Source organism: Pleurodeles waltl, chromosome 11 (assembly GCF_031143425.1).
Source record: "Pleurodeles waltl isolate 20211129_DDA chromosome 11, aPleWal1.hap1.20221129, whole genome shotgun sequence".
NCBI classification, from domain to species: Eukaryota; Metazoa; Chordata; class Amphibia; order Caudata; family Salamandridae; genus Pleurodeles; species Pleurodeles waltl.
The window spans coordinates 358,347,717-358,375,117 of NC_090450.1; the positions used below are offsets into that span (position 1 = coordinate 358,347,717).

The 27,401-nt window shown below is 48.4% G+C and overlaps 1 protein-coding gene across 1 annotated transcript in view; it reads right to left on the reverse strand.

Moving 5' to 3' along the window:
• Window positions 1-27,401, reverse strand: part of LOC138266621 (allantoinase, mitochondrial-like) — a 1,999,095-nt gene that overhangs the window by 559,844 nt on the left and 1,411,850 nt on the right. The window contains exon 8 of the mRNA XM_069215446.1: window positions 2,852-3,038. Coding sequence (XP_069071547.1) covers window positions 2,852-3,038 — 187 coding nt within the window. The remainder of the gene's footprint in view (window positions 1-2,851; window positions 3,039-27,401) is intronic.

Here is a 27,401-nt window from a genome sequence, read left to right on the forward strand (position 1 = left end):
CCCCTTGCTAAATTCAGACTTTTGTCTACTTTTCAGAAATGTTTAGATTTCTGGGATCCAGCATTGGTTTCATGACCATTTCTGTCACTGACTGGAATGAGGCTGAAAGCACAAAAAATCGTAAAAATGGGGTATGTCCCAGTAAAATGCCAAACTTGTGTTGAAAAATTGGGTTTTCTGATTCAAGTCTGCCTGTTCCTGAAAGCTGGGAAGTTGGTGATTTTAGCACCGCAAACCCTTTGTTGATGCCATTTTCAGGGAAAAAACCACAAGCCTTCTTCTGCAGACCCTTTTTCCCTTTTTTTTTAAACAAACAAAATTTTCACTGTATTTTGGCTAATTTCTTGGCCTCCTTCAGGGGAACCTACAAAGTGGGTACCTCTAGAATCCCTAGGATGTTGGATAAAAAGGACGAAAATTTGGCGTGGGTAGCTTATGTGGACAAAAAGTTATGAGGGCCTAAGCGAGAACTATTCCAAATAGGCAAAAAAAGGCCTGGCACAGGAGGGGGAAAAGGCCTGGCAGAGAAGGGGTTAAGGACTAGTGACAAACCTGCTTGTTTTTTGTGTCAAGATCCCATTTGAAATTGCATAAAGCCACTAATAAATGGCAGTATTTTGTTGGCTTTCGTCATTGTTTTACTTAAACGTGTCAGATGGGCATGTCTCAGCATTTTATTTTTGGAAGGCTCAGGGAGATAACACTTTAGATAAGTACTTTTCAATGCTGTGCTATAATAAGCCTATTAGTGTCAAAGCTTCCACCTCAACTAACTGTAGGTGTTGTAGCACCCAGGATAATGTGCCACACGGCTAAACATTTATAATTTCCCAAAGACGAGACCTACTGGCTAGGCCAACACTTGTTTTGGATGACTGCTATGCCTCCTCCATTTTTGACAACACATTTTGGTGATGATGCCATATTCAGGTGGGGTGGCTTTGTGGCATTTTCACTGAGCTGTGGTTATGTAATGAAGGTAAGGTCTAGTGTGTCTTTTTTGTCCTTGAAGAGCAAGCACTTCAGTTATTGCATCTTTTTATTCTCTGTAGGATGGTGCTTTGAGGAGATGTGGAATTGTATGGGGGCAAATGCATAGATGATATGGGTTGGGGTGAGTTGTGTGGCTGTGGCTTAAGCAGTGTAGGTTGTTGAGTTGGAAAATTCTTAGGCTTGAGATTCGGCATTTGGAATTTTGGTGGGAAGGGGCAGTGCCTAAGCTGATGGGCTGCATGCATGGGGAGTTGAAAAGGGGTCATGCACTGTTCCCTTCTCAAGCAATGATTGTAGTGTTTGAGATAAAAATCCACACTAACAGAATTGCTAGAAAGATTCAGTGTTTATAGTACAGGCATACGGGAAAGACAAGGCATGTGGTCTTGTAAAATTAGCAACACATATATTTAATTGTAGACAGCACAATAGTTACATTGATCAATTGGTATTCTGACACTGGAATTCTCTGGTGCTCTTACACACAAATGCCTTCCAACGGAGCCTACCTCTCTACTTTGGCCAAGTGCCAGGAAGAGCTGATGAATCCATTAGTGTTTGAACCTGAGCAACATTGCAACATCAGGACGACCATGCTGAAAGAAGAGCATTGAGAAGGGGAGGCTGTGGGTAAGAGGCGTTGTGGAGAGACTTGCTACGTGAGAGAGGAAAGCTCCAGCGTAAGGACAGAATTAAGGCACTTTTTTTGTAAACACCTGAAAAACAGTCACCAGCATTTTTTGCGGGTGCCATTATATATAAACCATGTCACCCACTGATTTTCAGGAAAAAGTGAAAATATTGAAAGTAACCATAGCAACTCACAAATCCTCTGTAAGCAAATCAACTGAGGGACATATTTACAACACAGTGGTGTAGGGCAGCTCAGTAAGTGAACTTGCTGTGATGCCCTGTGTCACAGGGAAAGGGCAGAAATGCACCGTATTTACAAAATGCGGTGCATGTCTGTACTCTCCCCCTGTGCTGGTGCCCTTTTGACAGCCTAACACCAACACAGGCACCCTTGCACCAACGTGAAGCACACATAGAAAGAGAATAAAACAAGGAGAAATAGAGATATGTCTCCTTGTTGCGTCTCCTGTGGGTAGGCGTACAGTTTGGTGCATTCCCAGGTTTACAGACCCTTATAAATCTGGCAATGTGTCAAAACCCATGGGTGTTGTGTGGGAAAACCTACCTCAACACCCATGAAATGCCCCCTGATGCAGAGTAAGGCAACGCAGCAGCTTGCGCTGTGTTGCCTTACTCCATATGTATGAGGCCATGAAAAGCTATGCAAAGTGGCTTATTGTGGCCTCATAGATATGGGTCAGCACTCCATGCCGCCGTAGTTTAAAAAGAAGTGATGCTACTTCATCATATGGGGCTTGCAAATTTGCACCCAGTGTGTTTCACTATTGCAGGTGCAATGCGTCCCTATTTGTGATACATTGTTTTCAGAAATGGCAGCTCACGCGTAAGAAGTCATACTCATATAAATGCTGTTTTTAGATTATGAAAATATTCATAACAGCCTATAGGGATCTTGGTGGTTACTGTGTTTTTTTGCTTTCTTATTTACAGTTTTATGTCATTTGAGGTCATATTTTTATTTTTTGTTAGAGGTCATAGTACGTATTTTTACCAATATTTTCTCTCCTTTGGGGCAGAGCAATCAGTAGTGTATCATGTTTAGTGGCAATGAAACCCAAGGCTATGAGGGATTGCCTAGAGCCATTTACGGCTATATTTTGTTATTAAATTGTATCAAGGGAGCATTTTCCTTGTTAGCCTGAGGGCCCATAGCACCCTTGCATCGCTAATGTTACCCTTCCTCTGTTTGTGTCCCAATTGTTACCTGATTGCACTTGTTTCGAATAGGGGGGCAGCACTTGTACATGGTGCACCCAGCAGGAATGAGCTCGGAGCACAGTGTTAAGTAGTTGTGGGTGGTCTCAACAGTGATCGGTGCACCAGCCTGGCGAGCCTCACGGATGACTGGCAGGGCTTGAGAAGATGAAAGATGAACAATATGGCATCTGACCCTGCGGATAGGAGGGAACACAAAGTGATTTCAGAAGGCTCAATCAGTAGTTCACCTACTCAGTCACAATTACAGAAAGTAAGATGCAATCCAAATGTAGGCTGAGATCAATGTAGATATTTAGATGTATTCATTGTCAAGACTGTCCTCCATGACAACAATGGCAATAGGTCTAGCTTATGAACGATAGGGTCTCTTGTGTCACTGATGGGTTTCGCCACTCAATACGCAGTCACTAATCTTTGCGGTCATGCATCCATTTGTCCATCCACTGACTCATTCTTGCATTCACCCTCTGTTTCAATCGTATTTAAAACACACAAATTCAACAAGATAGACACAATATTGCTGCTGTCTAAACCTGGCGTTCATATACTTGCAATAACAAATCTAAACATAGCAACATATGACCATTTTGCATAAATATTAAAGTTTCAGCATTACAGCCACATTTAGAACCAATGTGCTGGCCATCTTGGAATGGTAAAACAATGATACATTAGGGACAAGAACATTCCATTATGATCTCCTGGTTAAGAAAAGTGCACACATGGGATGCAGACAATGTAGACGAAATGAGCAGCAAGCAAGTGACTGTTAGCATTGTCTGGAGATCTGTAGTATTATCTGAGGAAATATTCAAATAAAAAAAGGAGAAGCAAACAAATGAAAGGGGAACAATAAAAGGAGAAGATCAAAAACTAAGCAACTGCTGACCAGCCCTGACATCAAGGCACACTAGTTTTAAGATGAATGTACACATGTGATCAGAAAGCCAATGACTGATGTGGACTAAATCATTACCCCATGCAGTACACTGTCATGATGGAAGCAGAATTGACAGTCAGACAGACCAATTGCAGAACAGAACTGACCCAATAGCCCTATATTTACCCGTATGGATAAGTGTTTGTAGTTATTGATGTATATGTTATTTAATGATTTTCTTTGTTACAAGATCCTGTCAGATATCTATGAAGCTAATTCTAGCAAACGTTATTACGGTGCAAATGTTCCTCCCCTAGGTTTTGTCAGAGATTATAACTCACACTAAAATCCTAACCTAAAAAGGTAATTTGTGACATTTAATTTAACAAAATGCTTATCTGCATGCTTTAATACAGATAAATATCAATTCACCCTCAAATACCAATTTACTTTAACATATGTATTTCACAATTAATGTGTCATACCTACTGCATTTATCATAATGTTTCATAATAAGCTGATCACATCTATGGCATCAGAAATATTTTTCATAGTGAACAATTCAGGCCTCAAGCGCTGGCATCAAACCATCTTTCGTTTTAAAGCCTGCTGCTCATCCTGCATTCTCCTCTGAGGAGTAATATTCCATGAACACCCTTGAATTGATACCACCACTGTTAGAAATGTTTTTTTTGGTTGGCAGTCAGGTTACCCCCTGTCCAAGCAAGGACCCTCACTCTAGTCAGGGTAAAGGAGAATCAACCTCAGTCAGCCCCGCTGACCCCCTTGGTAGTTTAGCACGAGCAGGCAGGCTTAACTTCAGAAGCAATGTGTTAAGTATTTGTACCAACACACACTATAAATCAGTGAAAACACTACAAAATGACACAACACAGGTTTAGAAAAATAGGTAATATTTATGTAAACCAAACAAGACCAAGACAACAAGAGTACGACATACACAAGTCAAGTTATGAATTTTAAAAAGAATAAGGGGGTCATTCTGACCGACCGCGGAAGCACCGCCAACAGGCTGGCGGTGCTTCCTGGGCCATTCTGACCGCGGCGGTAAAGCCGCGGTCAGAAAAGGGGAACCGGCGGTTTGCTGCCGGTTTTCCGCCGGTTTCCCGCCGGTTTTCTGCCTGTTTTCCTCTGGCCCAGGGAATCCTCCATGGCGGCGCTGCTTGCAGCGCCGCCATGGGGATTCCGACCCCCTTCCCGCCATCCCGTTCCTGGCGTTTTTTACCGCCAGGAACAGGATGGCGGGAACGGGTGTCGTGGGGCCCCTGGGGGCCCCTGCACTGCCCATGCCACTGGCATGGGCAGTGCAGGGGCCCCCTAACAGGGCCCCATAATGATTTTCAGTGTCTGCTCTGCAGACACTGAAAATCGCGACGGGTGCCACTGCACCCGTCGCACCCCAGCAACTCCGCCGGCTCCATTCGGAGCCGGCTTCATCGTTGCTGGGTCTTTCCCGCTGGGCCGGCGGGCGGTTGAAATGACCGCCTAAGAGTCTTCAATCCTTAGAAAACAGTGAGAATGCTGTTATTGCACAAAACTACCTGGGTAGCATCAAAATACAGCGGTACGGGCAAGTGTATGTCGGAAAAGGCCATTGATGAGTCGATTTTTCACTTGCAAGCGAGACCGTGCAGCCACTAGGCGGGTGGTGCATCGAATGTTTCTCCGCATGGCGGTCTATGCGTGGAATTCTGTCCTTTTCCATCAGCTGCACCTTTCAAGGGCCCAGAGTCAGGTTAGGGTACCACTTGGCAGGCAGGATTCTCAGCAGAAAACCTAAGTCTTGGCAGAGAGAAGTCTTTGTTGTCCCTGAGACTTCAACAACAGGAGGCAAGCTCAGTTCAAGCCCTTGGAGATTCTTCACCAGTGGGAAGTCACACACAAGTCAGTCTTTGTCCTCTCTCAGGCAGAAGCAGCTACTGCAGGCCAACCCAGAAAAGCCCAGTCACAGGGGGAGTCATCCTCCTCCAGCTTCTCTAGCTCTTTCCCCCGGGCAGAGGTTCCTCTTGGTTCCAGAAGTAATCTGATTTTCAGGGGTTTTGAGACGTTCTTCTTATACCCCTTTCTGCCTTTAAAGCAGGCTTACTTCAAAGAGATGTCTTGTTGTTTTCAAGATCCTGCCTTGCCCAGTTCAGGCCCCAGACACATACCAGGGGTTTGGAGATGGCATCTTGTGAGGACAGGCACAGCCCTTTTAGGTGTAAATGACCACTCCTCCCCTCCCCTCAGCCCAGATGACCCATCAGGATATGTAGGCTACTCCCCACCTCCCTTTGTGTCACTGTCTAGAGGAGAGGTGCAAACAGCCCAACTGTCAAACTGACCCAGACAGGGAATCCACAAACAGGCAGAGTCACAGAATGGTTTAAGCTAGAAAATGCCTACTTTCTAAAAGTGGCATTTTCAAACACAGAATCTAGAAAACAACTTCACTAAAAAATGTATTTTTAAATTGTGAGTTCAGAGACCATAAACTCAATATTTCTATCTACTCCCAATGGGAATCTGAGCTTTAATTATATTAAAAGGCAGCCCCCATGTTAACCCATGAGAGAGATAGGACTTGCAACAGTGAAAAACAAATTTGGCAGTATCTCACTGTCAGGACATGTAAAACACAGAAGTACATGTTGCACCTTTAACATACACTGCACCCTGCCCAGGGGTCTACCTAGGGCCTACCTTAGGGGTACCTTACATGTATAAAAAGGGAAGGTTTAGGCCTGGAAAGTTGGTACTCTTGCCAAGTTGAATTGGAAGTTTAAAACTGCACTCACAGACACCTCAGTTGCAGGTTTGAGCCATGTTTACAGGGCTACTAATGTGGGTGGCCCAACCAGTGCTGCAGGCCCAATAGTAGCATTTGATTTACAGGCCCTTGGCACTTCTAGTGCACTTTACTAGGGACTTACTAGTAAATCAAATATGGCAATCATAGATAACCCAACGTACACATTTCATTTAGAAAGGGAACACTTACACTTTAGCACTAGTCAGCAGTGGTAAAGTGTCCAGAGCAAACAAAACCGCAAAAACAGAGTCCAACACACAGCAGCAACTTCGGAAGTAGAGGCAAAAAGTTAGGGGAGACCATGCCAATGATGCCAAGTCTAACAACCATCAAAACCAAAGCCCATGCCTCTCAGTACTGCAGGACTACAGCCATGCACCTGATCATCCTGTGTTAGGAGCACAGTAGGAGTTTGGGCTTGCTCACAGCAAAAGTTTGTGCAAGCTAAACAGCAAGCTGTTGTGCTTGCTGTACTTTTGAAAGTTGTGCCTGCTCTTCTGTCATATGCATCCTCTTCATCATCTCCTTCTTCAAGAAAAAGAAGGTCACACCTTCAATATTCTCCAAGCCCCATCTAAGTTGAAGGTGACATGAAGTGAAGACCGAGATCCACTGTGGGAGAGAAGAAAGCTTTCAGAAAGCACAGTTGGTGAAGAGGATGAAGAACCATTTATTGTTCATGCCAAGCTTCACAACGAGAAGCCTCTATTAAGCCACACCTGTAGCATTACCACCGGCCTTCATCCTTTCAAAAATCAAAACCAGCACCATCATCCCCCTTTTAATCCCAGCCCACCCCAATAAAAAGCAAACCCAGTCAGGCTCCACCACAAATTCTGGGTTTGACTCTTTAATAAAGCTATTCTCCCCGGTTTGGAACTACTTCACAGTTAGAGTGAATGAAGGGCACATGGCAGAGTGCTTAGTTTGCCTCAAATAAGTGCTTTGTGGGATGCCACCTGGACATCTTGGCAGTGTGAAGCCATTGTCTGATATGAAAAATAAACACCCAATCATGAGGGAGTAGCATCTAAGAAAGATGAGCATTGCTGATGTAGCTGAACCTGAAGTAAATGAATTAATAAGGAAGATGATGTTGTTTTCAGGACAACTAGCTCTGCCACACATAGGGGCCGTAGTTGTGTCATTCTTTGTGATGCAGCATTAGTGCAAACCTTTAAATCATATCTATGAGGCCACACAAAGCCACTTTGCGTCGCTTTGAATTGTCTCATTGATATGGAGTAAGGCAAAGCTGGACAAATTGCTGAGTTGCCATACTTTGCATTTGGGAGGCATTCCATGGGCATTGTGGTGGGTGTTCCTATGCAACACTCATGGATGTTGATGCGTCCCTAGATTTACAAGACCTTGTAAACCTTGGAATCTGCCAAAACCTTACGCATCCTCAGGGAAGGGGCACCAAGGAGAAATATCACTATTTCTCCTTGTTTTTTACTCTTTGAATGCAGCACACATAGAAAGAGAAAAAAGCCTCCCAGGGTTGAAGGGGCACCTTCCTGCACAAAAACAAGCATGCATGCAAAACAGGCACCCTTGCACCATGTTGCAAGGGGGCCTGCGTTGGTGCTAGGATGGTGAAACAGTACCAGCGCAGGGGGAAAGAACAGGAATGAGCTGTATGCCGTAGTGGTGTCACACTCCTGCCCTTACCCTTTGATGTAGATCTGCCCAGCAAGGTGCCCCAAAATCCCATAAATATGAGCCATAGTGTATATGCTGCCTCAGGAGAAAGGTATGCTGGGCAGAAGGTCCAGGTTACCACAAAGCTTTGAAGCAGCCTTCCTAAATGAAAGTTACCTGAGGTGGGATTGTCAGAAATAAACGTAAACCACTATCAAATCAATGTTTAGCAAAGTTGCACTGTATCATCAAAACCAGCATCTGGTCCAAAAATGGGAAACTGGCCAAAATTGTTGGCCCTTGTCTAGTGTAAGTCATAGACAGATAATCAAGAACACAGTCATTCTGGCTTGGTGACAAACAAAGACAACATATTCAACCTTCAAGTCAACCACAGACTTTTCAATAAACAATAGCCCCTGCAATGGATGCTGTTATTTTCTAAAACAGAAGGATGCCACCCTTAGGTATTTTTTAATTCCAATGCTAAATTACCATCAAAGATTAAGATGAATGTACTGTTTTTGTATATGGACTCCTTGAAAAACAGAAACATAGATGCTACACAGCACTACAAACAAGTAATTCTAACTCAGCAGTTCCCAAACTGTGGGTCGTGACCCACTTGTGGGTTACCAACTGATTTCTAATGGGTTTGCAAAAGAGCAAAAAATAAAGATGCATTTACATTTTGTGTTCACTTTGTTACAATTGTTGTGCTTCAAAGACAGAGGTCAAATGTAGGAGTGGGTTGAACTAAAGGAGTATCACTCTGTGGAATTATGCAGAGTTACAAAAATACTCTGGAAGATTGAGCGGAGTTTCACCAACATGTGGAAAATATCCACACTGTGCTGCTGTTTGTGCAAGAATTTTACACCATAGCGTGAGCAGCCCTGAAATATAAGTGTGCACTGCACCATGCGGTACACAAGAGCATGTCACCACTTGTGTTGATTTTGCTGCCTCTCAAGCAGAAAATATAATTCAGCGGCAGCAAATCTACTTGAGAAGCAGCCCTCTCACCGTGACCACCCTTATTAGAAAACGGCAGTAGGGGGCACCAAATCTCACTCATGTTTCTGGAGCCTCGTAGGAAAAAAGTCCATCATGTGGGGACTGGCAGAATTTGGCCAGAACTCTGTGCTACAAGAGTAACATGGATTCGGCAATTCCGCCGGCAGAATGAAACATTCCACCCTCTAGTGGTCAAATGTCAGGCTATGTTTTCTGACAAATTGATGCTTATTATTTTAACATTGGAATTGGTGTTTTCTTTTCTTTCTCTGACTGCAGCGTGAGAGGAGTTTTTAAAGTGAACTATGTGACCGTCTTGCAGGGGTACAGGAAGTGTGGAAGGAAAGGCTGTGGGTTGTCATTTTTTTGACTAAACAAAATGTTAATACCTGTAAATGAACTGCATGTATATTGCAGAATTTATCAGCAGTTAGGAAAGCAGAAGAGAAGAATATTTCTTTTTATTTTGTAGTGTGATGGAAATAAATCATGGTACTTTACTTGGAGCAAATGATAAAAATTCACTACAACCAAACTCCCACACATTATCATTTGCGTGCTATATTGGTCTGTCAGTAAAAGTGTATGTCTGTGAAAATTTTGTGGCCATTTCAATTGAAAATGTGCTGTCTGTAAATGACAGTGTGCTACTGCACAATACTTTAGTAATACATTTGTGGCAGTGTGCTCATAAAAGGCACCACCAACTGTATAATACAACCTTACCACTCTCCTGCTGAATACATTTGTTACAGTTTGTTTGAAGTTAGGAAGTTTTACAATGCCTATGACTGCGGTGATGTAACCTTTGTGTCAGTACACCAAATGAAAATTGTTCCAGCACCACTGGTGCTGAGGTGCTGAACTATGTCCCAATGTCCAGTTCTAAAAGAAACCCTTGCAAGCATTCCCAAGCAAGACTTCAGGTGAACCTTCCAGTATTTTCTGCCCTTGTTTTGTTACTTCACAAAGCAATTTCAAAAGGGAATGTTCTCTGGCTTCTGCCTGGATCGCAGGGACCGTTTGTGGGGTGGTTCTCCTTCTGCAGGGGAAGGAAGATGGAGCTATGGCGGAGAGTCGTGGACAGGGTCAATGCCGTGGGACAGCACCCAAGAACCAGGAATGACATCAGTAAGAGTTGGAACGACCTACGGGGTAAGGTGCGTTCTGTGGTTGCAAGACACCAGATAGCAGTACAGAGGACTGGTGGTGGACCCTCACCTCCTCCCCCACAACAAACAACATGGGAGGAGCAAGTCTTGGCAATACTGCATCCTGAGGGCCTGGCAGGATTAGCAGGAGGACTGGACTCTGGTAAGTCAAATCTTTACTACTTTCACCCCCCTACCTGCATGCCATCACATACCCCCATCCTCACCCTCACTCCCATCACTCCACCACCTCCCACACACCCCACCATCACAACCCGCCCCTCCCACAACCAACCCCCGCATGCAACACCAATGCATGGACACCCATCACAGACCTGCATGGACACCCATCACCACAGCATGCACAGTAGTGACAATCACTTAGCCAATCAAATTACAACTCACGCAAGCCAAAGCTGCCTTGGTAATAACAAACATAGAGGGAAACACACCCATGCACCATATGTCACACGTAGAAACAATAACACTGCATTTACATACCCACAGGACCCCCACACAACGTCACTGGAGAGGAGGTGCCAGCAACATTGAGTCCACCCCCAGAAGAGGCCCACAGTGATGATAGCAGCTCTGCACACCTGGATAAGGATGACTAACCTGGCTCATCTGGGATCTCTGGACAGTCAGTTACCCAGCCACAGTCCTATACCACCACAGTGCCTCCCTCCTCAGGAAACACCACCACAGCATCCACCCAGCGGGTCTATACCACTGTCCCCAGGACACGTCAATCAGCAGTGTGTCCGCCACTATAGGGACCCCAGGCAACCTCACAAACAGAGGACGATCAGGGACCTGGGGGTCAGTGGCAGTGGGCACACAGTTCAGGGGACAGAGGCACAGGACAACAGGGAAGCTGGGAGGACTGTTGTGCGACAGGGGGAGGACAGGCCAAGGGAACCGACTCTCCACAAGGCACTTGCAGGGATCCTGGGAGCATACCACCATTCCCAGGAGACCATGGGCCAGATACTGGCCAAGTTGCGCGAGACCCAGCGGCTGCAGGAGGGACAGTATCTGGGGATCAGGGAGGACCTGAAGGACATCCACACTACCCTGGTCACCATTGCAGGGGTGCTGACAGACATGGCCAACATCATGAGGGAGGCAGTGGCACACCAGCGTGCCCGTGACACTAGTCACACCGATGAACAGCCCTCCACCTCTGCCAACGCTAGGGGACAGGAGGCCCCGCCACAGGAACAACAGGCCACCAGCACCCCGTCCCCTGCAGAAGGAGAACCTCCCCACAAACGGTCCCTGCGATCCAGGCAGAAGCCAGAGAACATTGCCAAGACCCCGCCAGGAAATAAGACTCTCCTGATTGTCACCCTTCTGTCCCACAATGTCACCCTTTCCACCTTGAACTGCCATTGCTCCACTTCATATGCCCCCTTGGACAATGCACCTGTGATACCAATAGACTGTACCCTATCATGGACTCTCTTCCAGCCTCCACCATCACCCACGCACATTATACATCCCCATTTACTTATCAGCACTGAAATAAACACCCTTGGAATGAACACGTAAGGAGTATGTCAAATGATGTAAGGATGTAGTTGTTTAACAATCTGTAGACATTGCAAATAGACAGTACAGTGATGTAAACATAGTTATGACTTGTAATGTGCTGCAGTCAATACACCAGGAGCCACTGGAGGGCACAAATATCTGCAAATAGACATGTTAAAGGGTACAATAAGTGGGCTGTGTAGTGGGAACAACAGCCAGCCAGAAAAAATTGACTTCACAAAACAGCAATGGAAGGTGAGATTACAGTGTCTTACATGTGTGCCACTGGAAGTACTGTTGTATTATAGTTGTTCTGTTGTCCACATCCTCTTTCTCTGCCTCCTCTTCGTCACTGTCTACAAGATCCACCACTGCCACACGACCATCTCCAGCCTTATCCTCCTGCAGAAAAGGCACCTGGCATCTCAAGGCCAGGTTGTGCAACATGCAACGATGATCTGGCAGACCTTCTTGGGTGAGAAGCAAAGGGATACACCTGTCAGATGGAGGCACCTGAACCTGGCCTTCAGGAGGCCAAAGGTTCGCTCAATGAGCCTCCTTGTTCACCCATGTGCCTCATTGTAACGTTACTCTGCCCTTGTGCTGGCATTCCTCACTGGGGTCAGTAGCCATGAGAGGTTGGGGTAACCAGAGTCACCTGCAAATACCGTCGGATACCATTTAGCCAAACACTCACCCTTAGGGCCAAACCCACATCCATATACCAACATCCACTGGTTGGGGACCATGGCCACACCCGGTGCCTCTGGAGTTGAGCCATCACATATGGGATGCTGCTATTCCTGAGGATATAGACATCATGCACATACCCAGGATACTTTGCATTCACATGGGAGATGTACTTGTCCGCCAGGCATACTATCTGCACATTCATGGAGTGAAAGCTCTTTCGATTTCTGAAGACCTGTTCATTTCTCCGGGGAGGAGGGGTCAAACGCAATATGTGTACAATCAATAGCACCAATAATTTTGGGGATATGCCCCAGTGCACAGAAGTCAGCCTTCACTGTGGCCAAATCCTCCACCTGGGGGAATAAGATGTAGCTGTGCATGTGTTTCATCAGAGCAGACAATACTCTGGTAAGCACGTTTGAGAACATAGGCTGTGACATCCCTGCTGCCATGGCCACTGTCGCTTGGAAGGAGCCACTTGCCAAGAAATGGAGCACTGATAGGTCTTGCACAAGAGAAGGGATCCCAGTGGGGTGACGGATAGCTGAGATCAGGTCTGGTTCCAATTGGGCACACAGCTTTTGGATTGTGGCCCTATCAAGTCTGTAGGTGAGGATAATGTACCTGTCCTCCATTGTTGCCAGGTCCACCAGGGGTCTGTACACGGGGGTACGTCTCCATCTCCTATTCATCTGCATTGTTTGAAATCTAGGGTGAAAAACGGTGAGCAGATGGTCATATTCAAACATATCCTCAGAGTAAAATGCCTTGCATGTTGTGACAGAAACAGTATGTGAACGTGTAGTTCCGTTAATGTGCCTATGTGTACTGTGACGCAGTTAGGTGCCATGGCCTGTTCCCCCCCGAAATGGCAGCACAAGTGGAAATGAGGTAATTCCGCTGGCGTTGTGCGCCGTTGTGGGAGGCGGTCGATGACCACCGTGCAACACCTCATTGGTTATCATAGGGCCCTATGGGTTCCAGTAGCCAATGGTGATGTACGCCGGCGGTGACAATACCCACCGGCGTGGATGTGACTGCCATTTTATATCTGTTCACTCACTTGCTTCCTGACCTTCAACAGGAGAGGACCTACACTGCAAGTGCTGCTGTGACCTGTGTCTGGAAGCGACCATGGCTCAAGTGTCTGGGGAAAGGGCCCATGCCTTCACTTTGGAGGAGTTGGAGAGACTGGTGGATGGGGTCCTACCCCAGTACCGTTTACTTTATGGTCCTCCAGACCAACAGATGAGTTCACTGTGAGCACGATGCATGGGGCATGAATGCAAGGGGTGCTGTGTGTGTATGCCTCGTGTAAGGGGGGGTGGCTGAGGGGTCCTGGGCAGAGTGCTGCATGTCTAGTGGTCAATGTCTGTGCATAAGGGGATGGGAAGGATATGGCCACCCCAACTACAGAATATTATATGTATATAGAAATAAAAATAAAATTACGTGAACAGATCTTCCACCCTATAGTGCCCAACATATCTAGAAAGCTTTAATTTTAGATTAGTATTTTTCCTTGTGTACAGAAGCCCTTAAACATAGGGTCACGTAAATATATCTGTACCTTAGTAGTAACAACAACCATCAATTCGAAGACAAGCTGCTAAGGAAACAAATATGGAATATGTCAAATCCAACAACTAGGCACTCATCATAATACCCAAAAGTGTACCCGATAACACAATTATACCAACCTTGCAATAAATATCAATCAATCACATATTAGAAAGTCCATAGAAATAACTCCTTGAAGGATTAATGAAAAATCCAGTCTGTATTTTAATCAGCGGCACACCCCTACTGGAGTCCACACCAAGGGGGTACCCAGTCTATATATAAAATAAAATGATACAGAACTGAAGAATACCCATCCCAACAACATGCAATGGTATTCATACCATAAAGTCTTGTGAATATTCTTATTCAAGTAAAACCAGTCAAAGTCTGAGTGTATCAAAACCATAGAGTTAATTTCTCATTAAGTTACGAAGACTCATGTGCCTGATATATCATTTGTTGTACTTAATGGTAATAGTTTGTATACATACTAAAAGCCTATTTAACCATAATTTATGGCACTAGGAACATATCGAATTAAAGCAAATCTAAATTGACTGATATTGGTTAGTGAAAAGATACATATCCAAGTCAGCATAAATCCAGTCTCAGTCCTTTTTCAGTGACTCAAATCTATGTTTTGTGTATGTATTGTTTGTTACATTTGTATTATGTTATATATGTAATGGTTGTATGTCTGTGATATTCATTAAACCATGTTTTTCACCATGTCTTATTGATCATGGCCTTGATTGGGAGACATAACACCCTAACCATTTTCTGTAATTCATTCCTATAATAGAAACTTTTGTAAAGGATCTGTTGACCTTTCATCTTATATAATTTAATGGAATACATGGTGTGTTCCGCTATTGTTTTACTCCCTACCACAGGCAGCACTGACACTATCACCACCACTGCCACCATTGAGCAGCTGTGACTGCCAGTGGGCAGTGTGTAGTCGTGCCTCCATGGGCCGTGGTGCCTCCTGGCCCCTGCAACAACTGTAGGAGTGACACCCAGGTGAGAGACTGTGACCTTGCACCCTCGAAGATCTGCATCACAGGGCACAAAGACCCCTCAGAACCAGTGGAAGAAGGCATCCACTCACCCCCTCCTTGCCAGGATGAAGCACATTGGGCACAAAGCCCCCTCCAGAACCAGTGGAAGAAGGCATCCACTCACTCACTCCTTGCCAGGATTAGGCACACTGGGCACAAAGCCCCCTCCAGAACCAATGGAAGAAGGCATCCACTTGAGAGACTGTGTCTTTACACTCCCCAGGACCAAGCAGTGGGCAAACCACCCACTAGAGACTGTGGCCTTGCACTCCCCAGGACCAAGCAGTGGGCAAACCACCCACTAGAGAGACTGTGGCCTTGCACTCCCCAGGACCAACCAGAGGGCAAACCACCCATTTGAGAGACTGTGGCTTTGCACTCCCCAGGACCAGGCATGTGGGCAAACCACCCACTAAAGAGACTGTGGCCTTGCACTTCCCAGGACAAAGCAGTGGGCAAACCACTCACCAGAGAGGCTATGGCCTTGCATTCCCTGGGACCAAGCAGTCGGCAAACCACCCACTTGAGAGACTGTGGCTTTGCACTCCCCAGGACCAAGCAGTGGGCATGTAGCCCCCTCCAGGAACAGTGGCGTTATATCATCTTCCAGCTGAGGTGCCCCCCTTCCCCTTTCCCCTGAGGTGCCTGTGTTTTTTCGACCTGATGGCCCAGCAGTGTTTTCTCTGTATTGAGACAGGAGTCAAGTGGGGCCTTGGCCTATGTGATATGGCCCTGTGGACCACGGACAATTTGGACTGGGCAGTGTCCCTCCATTTGTATATATTGTAGATACTATTTTGTGCTTTTGGGACATCTTTCTCTCAATTTATATTATTACACTGACCTTACTCACTTCCTTTTGTCCTTGCGTTATTCCTGAGGGTTATGGGGTGGATTTGTAATGTTGTTGGAACTGTCTTTGTGTATGGTGTTGGGGGTGGGGGTGTTGTGTGTGTGTCACTCTCTTTTTCCTTCCCCCCTCCCTTGTGTGCTAGGTGTGGTACTCACCGTGGTCCTCTTCACCGACGTTCGTGTCCCTGGTGTAGGAGGAGATATACCAGCTGGGGTAACACCTGTAGTTCGGGCTCCATTACGTCATGGTTCTTCCTTGAGTGTACAGAGGTGAGTCGTTTCCCTTCTGTGTACTGTTTCCACCATGCTTTTGATGGCGTTGGTACCGCTCCGGAAAAGCTGGCAGATTGGCTTGTTGTAATAGGGTGGGCGGTACATTGTCTTCTGCCTGGCTGTTGGCGTTTACCGCTGCAGTAGTTATTGCTACCGCCGTGGCAGTCAGAGTATTAAGGTGGCTGTCTGTGTTGGCGGTTTCCGACCGTGGTCATAATTCCTTTTTTTTTTACCGCCGGCCTGTTGGCGGTATTACCGCCGCTTTATCACCAACCGCCAGGTTTGTAATGAGGACCTAAATCTCCCATGCTTGAAATAAAATGAATCTGGCAGGTTTTAATGTATATAAAACTGAAAATATATAAATTCATTGAACAAGTGTAGTGAGGAAATAGAATTTAAAAAACCTTCGGAACTCACAAAAAAACAAAGGTTACAGGGTTGTTACAGTTAGATTCATTGTTTGCACACACAAAACCATAGAGATTCAGCAGTTATAGTTAGAATTATCTCAAATAATTATAACGCGTCCCCTAAGGTAACTATAACTCATGCCCTCGCCATGCAGTTTTCTCATCAATACTTTCACAGCAAATGTTGCAGTGATAGTATCAATGATGTCATATAAGATGTCATGAGTGATGTAATATGTAGGGTAATTAGCAGGGCATGGTTAGGGAGTGAGTTATAGTGAAGTTAGGGCACAAGTTATAGTTTTTTTAGATAGCTACAACTGCTGAATTTCTATGGTTTTGTATGTGTTAAATATGAACCTAACTATAACATCCCAGTAACCTTTGTTTTTTTAGTGAATTCCTAAGGTTTTTTAAATTCTAGTACCTAACTATAAAGTCCCTGTTTGAATTTCCAGTTTTTTTTTTTTTTTACATACAGTAACATTTAATTACCATACATTAATACAACTGCCACAGCTCCATACTGTCTGTATGTGAGTGGATGTGTGAGTGGTTGTGTGGGTGCACAAGTGGTTGTGTGAGTGCATAAGTGAGTGTGTGAGCGCTCTATAGACACATATAGCAAGGCACACAGAAAGTGTGATGGTTTGAACAGGCATTTGATAAACTACCTGATGATGCCAACACTAACGTTCTGAAGATCCACTAACCCTCTCCCCCAAGGATGGAAGAGAGCATGGACTATAATGAACCTGCAACCAGACAGTGGGAAGCTGTCCTGAGGTGGAGCTGGAAAGAGGCCTGTAACATAATTCATTTTATGAGATACACAGAGAGGATACTTTCAACATGCATGTGACAAACAATTTTGACAAAGCGGACACAAGAGCATTGCTTAACTGTTCCAGACTGGGCCTTATTGGGGGGGAAAGGACACACATTGACGTCCTTCTCCTTATAATATTGTAAGGTTTGAGGTCAAGGGTCCCCGTGCCCTTCTCACTTTATGTACCTGGCCTCTTACATCAGATGATCATTAATTAGGAAGCCTTCTGCCCTGTTTCACCTTTGCGAATTCCTTCACTTTTTAGGATCAAGCCTACAAGTGCATGCACTAGCACATGTGTCTTGCTTGTGAGACTGTATTGTGTACAATAAAGGGCTTGAATCCTGCCAGTCGCTTACCATTTGTTGGCTTGCATGGAGCTGTTCGTTACAACCTCATAATTTGTCACTGCAGGCCAAGCATCATTTCCATTCCTCAATGGGGAGCATGGACCAAGCACTGATTAATTCAACCTAATCAGTGCCACATCAGTACTCCTGACGTGATTGAGGTACTATTTTGTTATTTTTAACTTCTAGTGCCCAGGAATCAAAAGGCATGTGACTGGCAAAAACATGCCCAGCAGGACAAACCAAATTGCAAAGTTATATTTTTTATAGTTAACTTTCTTTTATTTTGCCAAGTCGTTGTTTCTCACTTTGCACTCATGTTTTCTTTTGTTTTCGCTTGTGGGCGCGATTGTTTCTGAAATGATGCTTTAACCGATAATTGCACAGTACACCCCAATCCACCTCACTACAATCTGCCCCACTACAATCCACCCCAATCCACACCACCTCACCCCACACCAATCCATCTCAGTCCAAATCAAACCACTCACCCAAATCCAATCTATTCCAACCCACCCCACCCCACTCCACTCCTCCCAGCCCACTCCAATCTAATCTGTCCCACTCCAGTTCACCCCACTCAAATCCAAAACAATCTGCCCTACTCCAATCCAAAGTAATTCGCCCTACTCCAATCTGCCCCACTCTAATTCATAACATTCTGCTCCACTCCAATCCAAAATAATCGGCCCACTCCAATCTGCCCAAATCTGAAACAATCTGCATCACTGCAATCTACGGTGCTCCAATCTACAAACAAACAGCATGGCGGTCACCGCCAACAGACAGACGGAAGACAATGTACCGCCCACACCATTATGACACACCAATCCGCCACCTTTTCCGGGGCGGATTCAATGCGAACTAAAACACGGCGGGAACAGGACTTGGAAGGGAAAACGCTCATCTCTACACACCCCACGAGGAACCAGGACGCCATGGAGCCGGAACACCAGATACTCCCTGCAATTGTCTTCCTGCTCCTCTACCAGGAGCATGACCCACGGCAGCGACGACCACGGTGAGTACTGCACCTACGACACGGGAGGGAAAAGAGAGTGACACACACACACAACAAGCAACACCCCCACCCCCACCCTCACCCACAACACACACACAAATACATGCTGAAACATTACATTTACATCCCCCAAAACCCCCCGGAAGAACGCAACGACAAAAGGAAATGAGTTGAACAAATGTAATCAATAAAAATCCATTAGTTAAGAATATATATACACTATTAACAAATGTGTACACCAAAATTTTAAGTCCATGTACTGCACCATATAGTCCGTGGACCACTGGGCCCAAAAAGCATGGGCGAGGACCACATAAGATACCCGATCCAAACAGAGAGAACACTGCAGGGACATCAGATCGAAATAAAACAGGCACCTCAGGGGGAAGGGAAGGGGGGCATCTCAGCCAGATGAGTGCACAACACCAGCTCCACAAGGGGGTTCCATGCCCATTGATGTATCCTGGGGAGTGCAAAGCCACAGTCTCTCAAGTCTCTCCAGAGGGTGGGTTGCCCACTGCTCTATCCTGGGGAGTGCAAAGCCACAGTCCCACAAGTCTTTATAGTGGGTGGTTTGCCCACTGCTTCATCCTGGGGAGTGCAAAGCCACAGTCTCACAAGTCTCTCCAGTGGGTGGTTTGCCCACTGCTTCATCCTGGGGAGTGCAAAGCCACAGTCACACAAGTCTCTCCAGTGGGTGGTTTGCCCACTGCTTTATCCTGGTGAGTGCAAAGCCACAGTCTCACAAGTCTCTACAGTGGGTGGTTTGCCCACTGCTTTATCCTGGGGAGTGCAAAGCCACAATCTCACAAGTCTTTACAGTGGGTGGTTAGCCCATTGCTTTATCCTGGGGAGCGCAAAGCCACAGTCTCTCAAGTGGATGCCTTTCTCCACTGGTTCTAGAGGGGGCTTAGTGCCCAGAGTGCTTCATCCTGCCAAGGACAGAGGTAGTGGATGCCTTTCTCCACTAGTTCTGGAGGGGGCTTTGTGCCCAGAATGCTTCATCCTGCCAAGGACAGAGGTAGTGGATGCCTTTCTCCACTGGTTCTGGAGGGGGCTTAGTGCCCAGAGTGCTTCATCCTGCCAAGGGGGCTTTGTGCCCAGAGTGCTTCATCCTGCCAAGGACTGAGGTAGTGGATGCCTTTCTCCACTGGTTCAGGAAGTGGCATGGCCGCTGGCGGTGCTGGCAGTGGGCTCAGTAGCGGCGATGCTTGCGGCGCTCATTGGGCAGTGGTGCTGGTGGCGTCCTGACTGACCTCAGTGCTGACGGCGGTGTCCTGAGCGGCGGTGCTGGTGGCAGTCTGACTGAGGTTGCTGCTGGCGGCGGTGTCCTGAGCGGCGGTGCTGGTGGCGGCATTAATGACCTCGGTGCTGGCGGCGGTGTCCTGAGCGGCGGTGCTGGTGGTGGCCTGACTGACCTCGGTGCTGGCGGCGGTTTCCTGAGCGGCGGTGCTGGTGGCGGCCTGACTGAGGTTGCTGCTGGCGGCAGTGTCCTGAGCGGCAGTGCTGGTGGCGGCCTGACTGACCTTAGTGCTGGCGGAGGTGTCCTGAGCGGCGGTGCTGGTGGCAGCCTGACTGACCTCGGTGCTGGTGCCCGTGTCCTGAGCGGCGGTGCTGGTGGCGGCCTGACTGACCTCAGTGCTGGCGGCGGTGTCCTGAGCGGTGGTGCTGGTGGAGGCCTGACCGAGGTTGCTGCTGGCGCCGGTGCTGGTAGCGGTGCCAGTGGTGGTCTTGTCCGCCGTGCAGATTGGCGGCGACTGGCCTTTCCTTCTCAGGCCCTTCCCCACCTTGGATGTTGGCACAGCTGTCTTGCCACCCCCAACTGTTGGCTTTGCAGAGCCCTTGGTGGCAGGTGTTTTGGCCTTCTCCCTGCAGGATGTGGGCAATTTCTTCTGGTTGGGAGGTGGGGGAATGTCCTTGGCCTTCACCTTTGGGACACTGGCAGCCCTGCTGCTTGACACACTCCAGAAGCCGGTTACTGCTGGCACCACTGTGGCCGGTGATGTGGTGACTGAGGTGCTGGGTTGGGACCTGGAAAGGCGGGCCCTTGGGGACGTAAGGGGTGGGGGAGGTGAAGGGAAGAGGTCAAGGTTTGACAGGAAATGTTTTTTAGACACACTGGGACGGGTAGATGGAGGGGGTTTGGGAGTGGAGGGAGAGGTAGTGGTTGTAGGAGGTGTCAGTTCGCTGACTTTGGGTGAAGGTGCATGGGCTGGAGGCTGTCGTGAGGTAGATAGCTGTTGAGTGGGTGCGTGGCTGCGTTTGTGTCGTTTGGGAGGAGGGCTCACAGACACACTGGGAGAGGACACAGGGGATGTGTGAATGGTAGTGGGGTGGTGAGTGCACGTGAGCGGTGTATGGTGATGGGCGTGCAGGTGATGGAGGTAGTGGCTGAGGATGTAGTGCATGCAGGTGTGAGTGAAGACGTGACAGGGAGGGAGACGTGGAGGAGGGGGACACAGTGGAGGCAGTGGATGTTGGTATGTCTGCATGGGTATGATGCTTGTGTGAGTGCCTGTGGGATGTGTGGTGCTTATGTTTGCCAGAGCTACCCTTGTGTGTTGAGGTGTGTGCATGCTGGTCTGATTGTGTGCTTGGGATAGGCTGAGGTACAGGGGATTGGGTCTGGGTGGAGGAAGTTGGAGGGGGGAGGTTGGACAGAGGGACAATGGCTACCATCAGTGCTGAGGCCAGAGACTGAAAAGCTCGCTGTTGGGCTGCCTGGCCAGAATGAATGCCCTCCAGGTATGCATTTGTCTGTTGCAACTGTCTCCCAACACCCTGGATGGCATTAAGAATGGTGGACTGCCCAACAGTGAGGGATCTGAGGAGGTCAATGGTCTCCTCACTGAGGGCAGCAGGGCTGACTGGGGCAGGGGCTGAGGTGCCTGGGGCAAAGGAGATGCCCACCTTCCTGGGTGAGCGTCCACGGGGCACACGTTGAGGGGATGCTGGGAGGGAGGTGCTGATAGGGGGTGTTGCGGCAGTACCTGTAGATGCAGGGCACAGAGGGGCCCTGCCACCGCAAGGGAGCTCCCATCAGAGGAGGAGTCGGTGTTGCTGGTCTCTGCTCCAGTCCCCGCCATGGAGCTCCCCTCGCCCTCCGTCCCAGTGGTGAATTCAGAGTCCGTAGTCTCGCCCTCTAGGGCCATGTGGGATGCAGTTCCCTCCTGCTCCGGTGGCACAGCTCCTCCGCCTGATGATGCTAATGCACACAAGAACAGGGAAACAACAAAAAGGGGGGGGAAGAAAGAAGAAAGACATGTTCAGTGCATGCAATACCGCTACCGTTGGCGGACACTACAGACACAGCAGCCCTCTGCACTATGCCATGCACTTAGAGTTCACTAATTGATCACAAGGGCATGGGGTACATGGCCTATGGCCGATTGCTGCACACATGGAAGTCACAGGAGCCTGACTGGGTGTAGATGGCTCTTACTGCTGGTGGGGTTGGGGTGCCACTTGTCCTGCCTCACAAAGGGTCCTTGTCTACAAGGCTCACCCTAGCCTGGGCGAACCCACAGCCCACCTCCCCCACCCAGACACCTCCAATGCGCGCAGAGTCAGCTGAATGTGACTGTACTCACCCCCATGTGGCTGCTGTGATGCCCTCAAGCACCCATCCAACTCCAGATACGCCACCGCCAGGATCCGGAACATCAGGGGGGTCATGGTGCGACAGACACCTGTCCCACGTTGGGAGGCCATCCCCAACTGGGCCTCCGCCGTCTTCTTGCTCCAGCGGCGAATGTCCTCTCATCTTTTTCGGCAGTGGGTGCTCCATTTTTGGTGGGCCCCCAGGGCCCGGACGTCCTTGGCGATGGTACGCCAAATATCTTTCTCCTGGTGGGCACTGACCTAGAGGAATAGTACAGGGCAATAGGGAAAACATTAACCGTCTGGCCCATCACAGTCATTGGCCCACGTTCCCACCATTGCCCTGACGCACATACACTCACCGTCGTATCATGCATGCCTCATCCCCGCCACCCTATCTCCCATCCACACCACTCCAAACAGGCATTGCCCATACAGCATGCTCACAGTGTACTCACCTGTTTGTCTGGAGGACCGTAGAGTAGCGTGCACTGGGGGAGGGACACACATACACTCACCGTCGTATCATGCATGCCTCATCCCCGCCACCCTATCTCCCATCCACACCACACCAAACAGGCATTGCCCATACAGCATGCTCACAGTGTACTCACCTGTTTGTCTGGAGGACCGTAGAGTAGAGTGCACTGGGGGAGGACCCCATCCACAAGTTTCTCCAACTCCTCCGAAGTGAAGGCAGGGGCCCTCTCCCCAGACACTTGAGCCATTGTCCCTTCCAGACTGAGGTCACAGCAGCACTTGCAGTGTATGTCCTCTCCTGTCGAAGATCAGGTATCAAGTGAGTGAACAGACAGAAAATGGAGGTCACGTCCTTGGCGGTGCGTACCGTCACCGCCGGCGTACATCGTCATTGGCTCCTGTGACCCATAGGGTCCAATGTTAACCAATGCAGGATTGCGTCGCGTTCTTTGACCGCCTACTGCGATGGTGTACAACGTCAGCGCAGTTACCTTATCCCCTTGTCCCACTTTACAGGTCAGGCAGCCGCCATTAAAGGGGGCCACATGGCATTAATTTCAACTGCGTCACACATATCTAGGCCTTGCATACACACTGAGACAGGCACATAGCGGATTGACTAATATGCACAAGAAAGTTGTTATTTTCGTACCTCAGTGTTGGCTGACCCTCTGATCGCTGTTCTCATCCATAGAGCATGTCCGCTGGGGCAGGTGATGAGATGGCGGCATCCTCCAGTATACAGACCGCTGGTGGACCTGTCGACAATGGAAGAGCGACATGTAATAGTCACCTACAGACTTGATCGTGCCACAATCCAGGAATTGTGTGCCCAGTTGGAGCCAGACCTGATGTCAGCTATCCGCCATCCCACAGGATTCCCCCCTCTAGTGCAGGTGCTGTCAGTACTCCATTTCCTGGCAAGTGGGTCTTTTCAACTACAGTGGCCATTGCATCAGGGATGTCCCAGCCTATGTTTTCCAACGTGTTGTCCAGAGTGTTGTCTGCCCTGCTGAATCACATGCGCAGCTACATTGTTTTCCCTGAGGTGGAGGATTTGCTTACAGTGAAAGGTGACTTCTATGCCCTGGTACATATCCCCAACATCATAGGTGCCATTGATGGGACACATGGGGCCTTGATACCCCCTCGCAGGAGTGAACAGGTGTACAGAAACTGGAAGAGCTACCATTCTATGAACGTGCAGATGGTGTGTTTGGCAGACCAGTACATCTCCCATGTGAACGCCAAGTTTCCTGGCTCAGTGTATGACGCTTACATTCTGAGGAACAGCAGCATCCCTTATGTGATGGGGCAACTCCAGAGGCACCGTGTGTGGCTATTAGGTGAGGACATGGACCCTATAGAGTGTGAATAGTTGTCTGGGTCAGGGTTGTTCCTAAGGGTTAGTGTGTGTCTAACAGTTGTGCCTCAGCATTTGCAGGTGACTGTGGCTAACCCAACCTGTCATGGCTACTGACCCCAGTGAGGAATCCCAGGACAAGGTCAGAGGAACACTACAAAGAGGCACATGGGCGAACTAGGAGGGTTATAGAGAGAGCCTTCGGCCTCCTGAAGGCCAGGTTATGGTGCCTCCATATGACAGGTGGTTCCCTATACTACTCACCAAAGAAGGTGTGCCAGATCATCGGGGCCTGCTATATGCTGCACAACTTGGCTTTGCTACGGCAGGTGCCTTTTCTGCAGGAGGATGGTCCAGAAGGAGGTCTTGTGGCAGCTGCGGAGCCTGTGGACAGTGAAGAAGAGGAGGCAGAAGAAGAGGACATAGACAGCAGAAACACAGTGATCCAGCAATACTTCCAGTGAGACACAGGTAAGAAGATATCACTGCCTCCTACATCTGATATAATTGTTCTACCTCTCATCTGTCTGTCACGTTCACCCAGTGTATGGACCCTGATTTGTCACTTTGCCTTTCAATTTCACAGATGTGGGTCCCATTGTGTGACCTCTGCTATGTTACCTCATGGACTAGAGCTGTGTGACATAGGTATGTTGACAATACTGTGGACATTGCTATTTCCCTCAGTTATTGCAAATACACATTAGTGAAAGCACAGACTGACTCCAGCTTGTTGTGTGATTTAAGGGTGTTTATTTAAGTGCAAAATAGTGGAGGGGGTTGGAAAATGGTCAGGGGTGATGGTGGAGGAATGTCCATGGCAGAGTCCAGTATATTTGTTTCACAGGCACATTGTCCGAAGGGGCATAGGAAGTGGGGCTAGGGCAGTTTAAGGATGGACAGGTTGACAAAGTGGGACAGTAGGATGACATTCAGGGTGGTCTCATTTCTTGGCGGGGGTCTTGGCATTGTTCTCTGTCTTTGTCCTGGATCTCAGGGACTGTTTGCGGGGTGGTTCTTCATCTGAAGGGGGTGGGGTGCTGGTGTCGTGGTCCTGTGGCGGTGCCTCCTGTCCACTAGCGCCGGCACAGGTGGTGGGCAGTTCATCGTCCAGGCTAGTGTCAGGGGCCCCTTGTTGTGCCACAGTGTCCCTCCTGGTGTTCACGAGGTCCTTCAGCACCCCTACAATAGTGCCCGGGGTGGTGATGATGGATTTGAGTTCCCCCCTGAACCCCAGATAGTGTTCCTCCTGCAGCCGCTGGGTCTCCTGAAACTTGGCCAGTACTGTTGCCATTGTCTCCTGGGAAAGATGGTACGCTCCCTTGATGTTTTAGAGGGCCTCGTGGAGAGTGTGTTCCCTGGGCCTAGGTCCTCCCCCTGTCGCACAGCAGACCTCCCAGTTCCCCTGTTTTCCTGGGCCTCTGTCCCCTGAACCGTGTGCCCACTGCCCCCAGGTCCCTGCTGTTGTTGGGGTGGTGGGTTAGCCTGGGTTCCCTGTAGTGGTGGACACACTGCTGCTTGACGTGTCCTGGGGACAGAGGTATGGGCCCTCTGGGTGGGTGCTGTGCTGGTGTTCCCTGAGGGGGGAGGCTCTGTAGTGGCCTGTGACTGTGTCAGGGGAACCGACTGTCCCGAGGTCCCAGATGGGCCGGGCTGGTCATCTAGATCCAGTTGGACAGAGCTGCTGTCATCACTGTGGGCCTCTTCTGTGGGGGGAGTGGACATGTCTGGAACCTCCTGTCGGTGACGTTGGGTAGGGGCCCTGCAGGGGTGTAAAGGCATGATTATTGCATCTGTGTGTGCCATGGTGTGCAAGGGGTGGGTGACCCTGTTCCCCAGTGCTAACATTCTTGTGTAGGAGCTTGTGTGATAATTGTTTAGGGGTCTGTGTGGGTATGTGTAGTGGACATGCATTGGTGATGGGTGCCATGCTTTGCTGTTGCATGCAGGGCTTGGTGTTGGGAAATGTGGTTTGTGCTAGTGGGACATATGTGAGGAGTTGGAGTGATGGGGTGAGAGCGTGGGTGGGGGTATGTGATAGCATGCAGGTAGGGTGGGGGATGTAGTATTTAAAACTTTGACTTACCAGAGTCCATTCCTCCAGCTACTCCTGCGAGGCCGTCAGGATGCATTATAGCCAAGACCTGCTCCTCCCATGTTGTTAGTTGTGGGGGAGGAGGTGGGGGTCCGCCGCCAGTCCTCTGAACCGCAATGTGGTGTCTTGAGACCACGGAACGCACCTTCCCCCGTAGGTCGTTCCACCTCTTCTTGATGTCATCCTGTGTTCTTGGGTGCTGTCCCACAGCGTTGACCCTGTCCACGATTCTGCGCCATAGTTTCATCTTCCTAGCTATCGAGGTGTGCTGCACCAGTGATCCGAATAGCTGTGTCTCTACCCGGATGATTTCCTCCACCATGACCCTGAGTTCCTCCTCAGAAAACCTGGGGTGTCTTTGCAGTGCCATGGGGTGGTGTGGGTGCTGTGTGAGGTGGTGTGTGTTGTGATGCGTGGAGTGATGTTTAGGGGTGTGAGGTGTTTTGTGCGTGGAAGGTGTATGAGTGATGGTGTTGTGTGCCTCTGTATGCTGGTGTAGTTTTTGCTTTTCTGTCTCTCTGCTTCTCAAAAATTTTGGGTTGTAAGGGTTTGTGGGTAATGTGGGTGTGTGTTTTATATTGTATTGAGTGTATGTGAGTGGTGTGTGTATATGTATCAGGTGTGTGTATTTGGAATTGTCCAATGTGTTTGTGTTTTGTGAATGAGTGTGTATTTTGAGCGCGGCAGTGTGTACCACCAATGGAATACCGCAGTTGAAAGCCAGCTGCGTGGATTCGTGGGTCGTGATAGTGTGGGCATATTCCTGTTGGCGTGACAGTGGAGGTTTTTTTATCGCTATGGGCGTAGTTCTGTCGGCATAACGGTAGGGGTTTTGCTACCGCCAGTTTATCACTGACCTTTGGTGTGGCGGACTTGTGTGGGTGTCTAGATTTTGGCAGATTC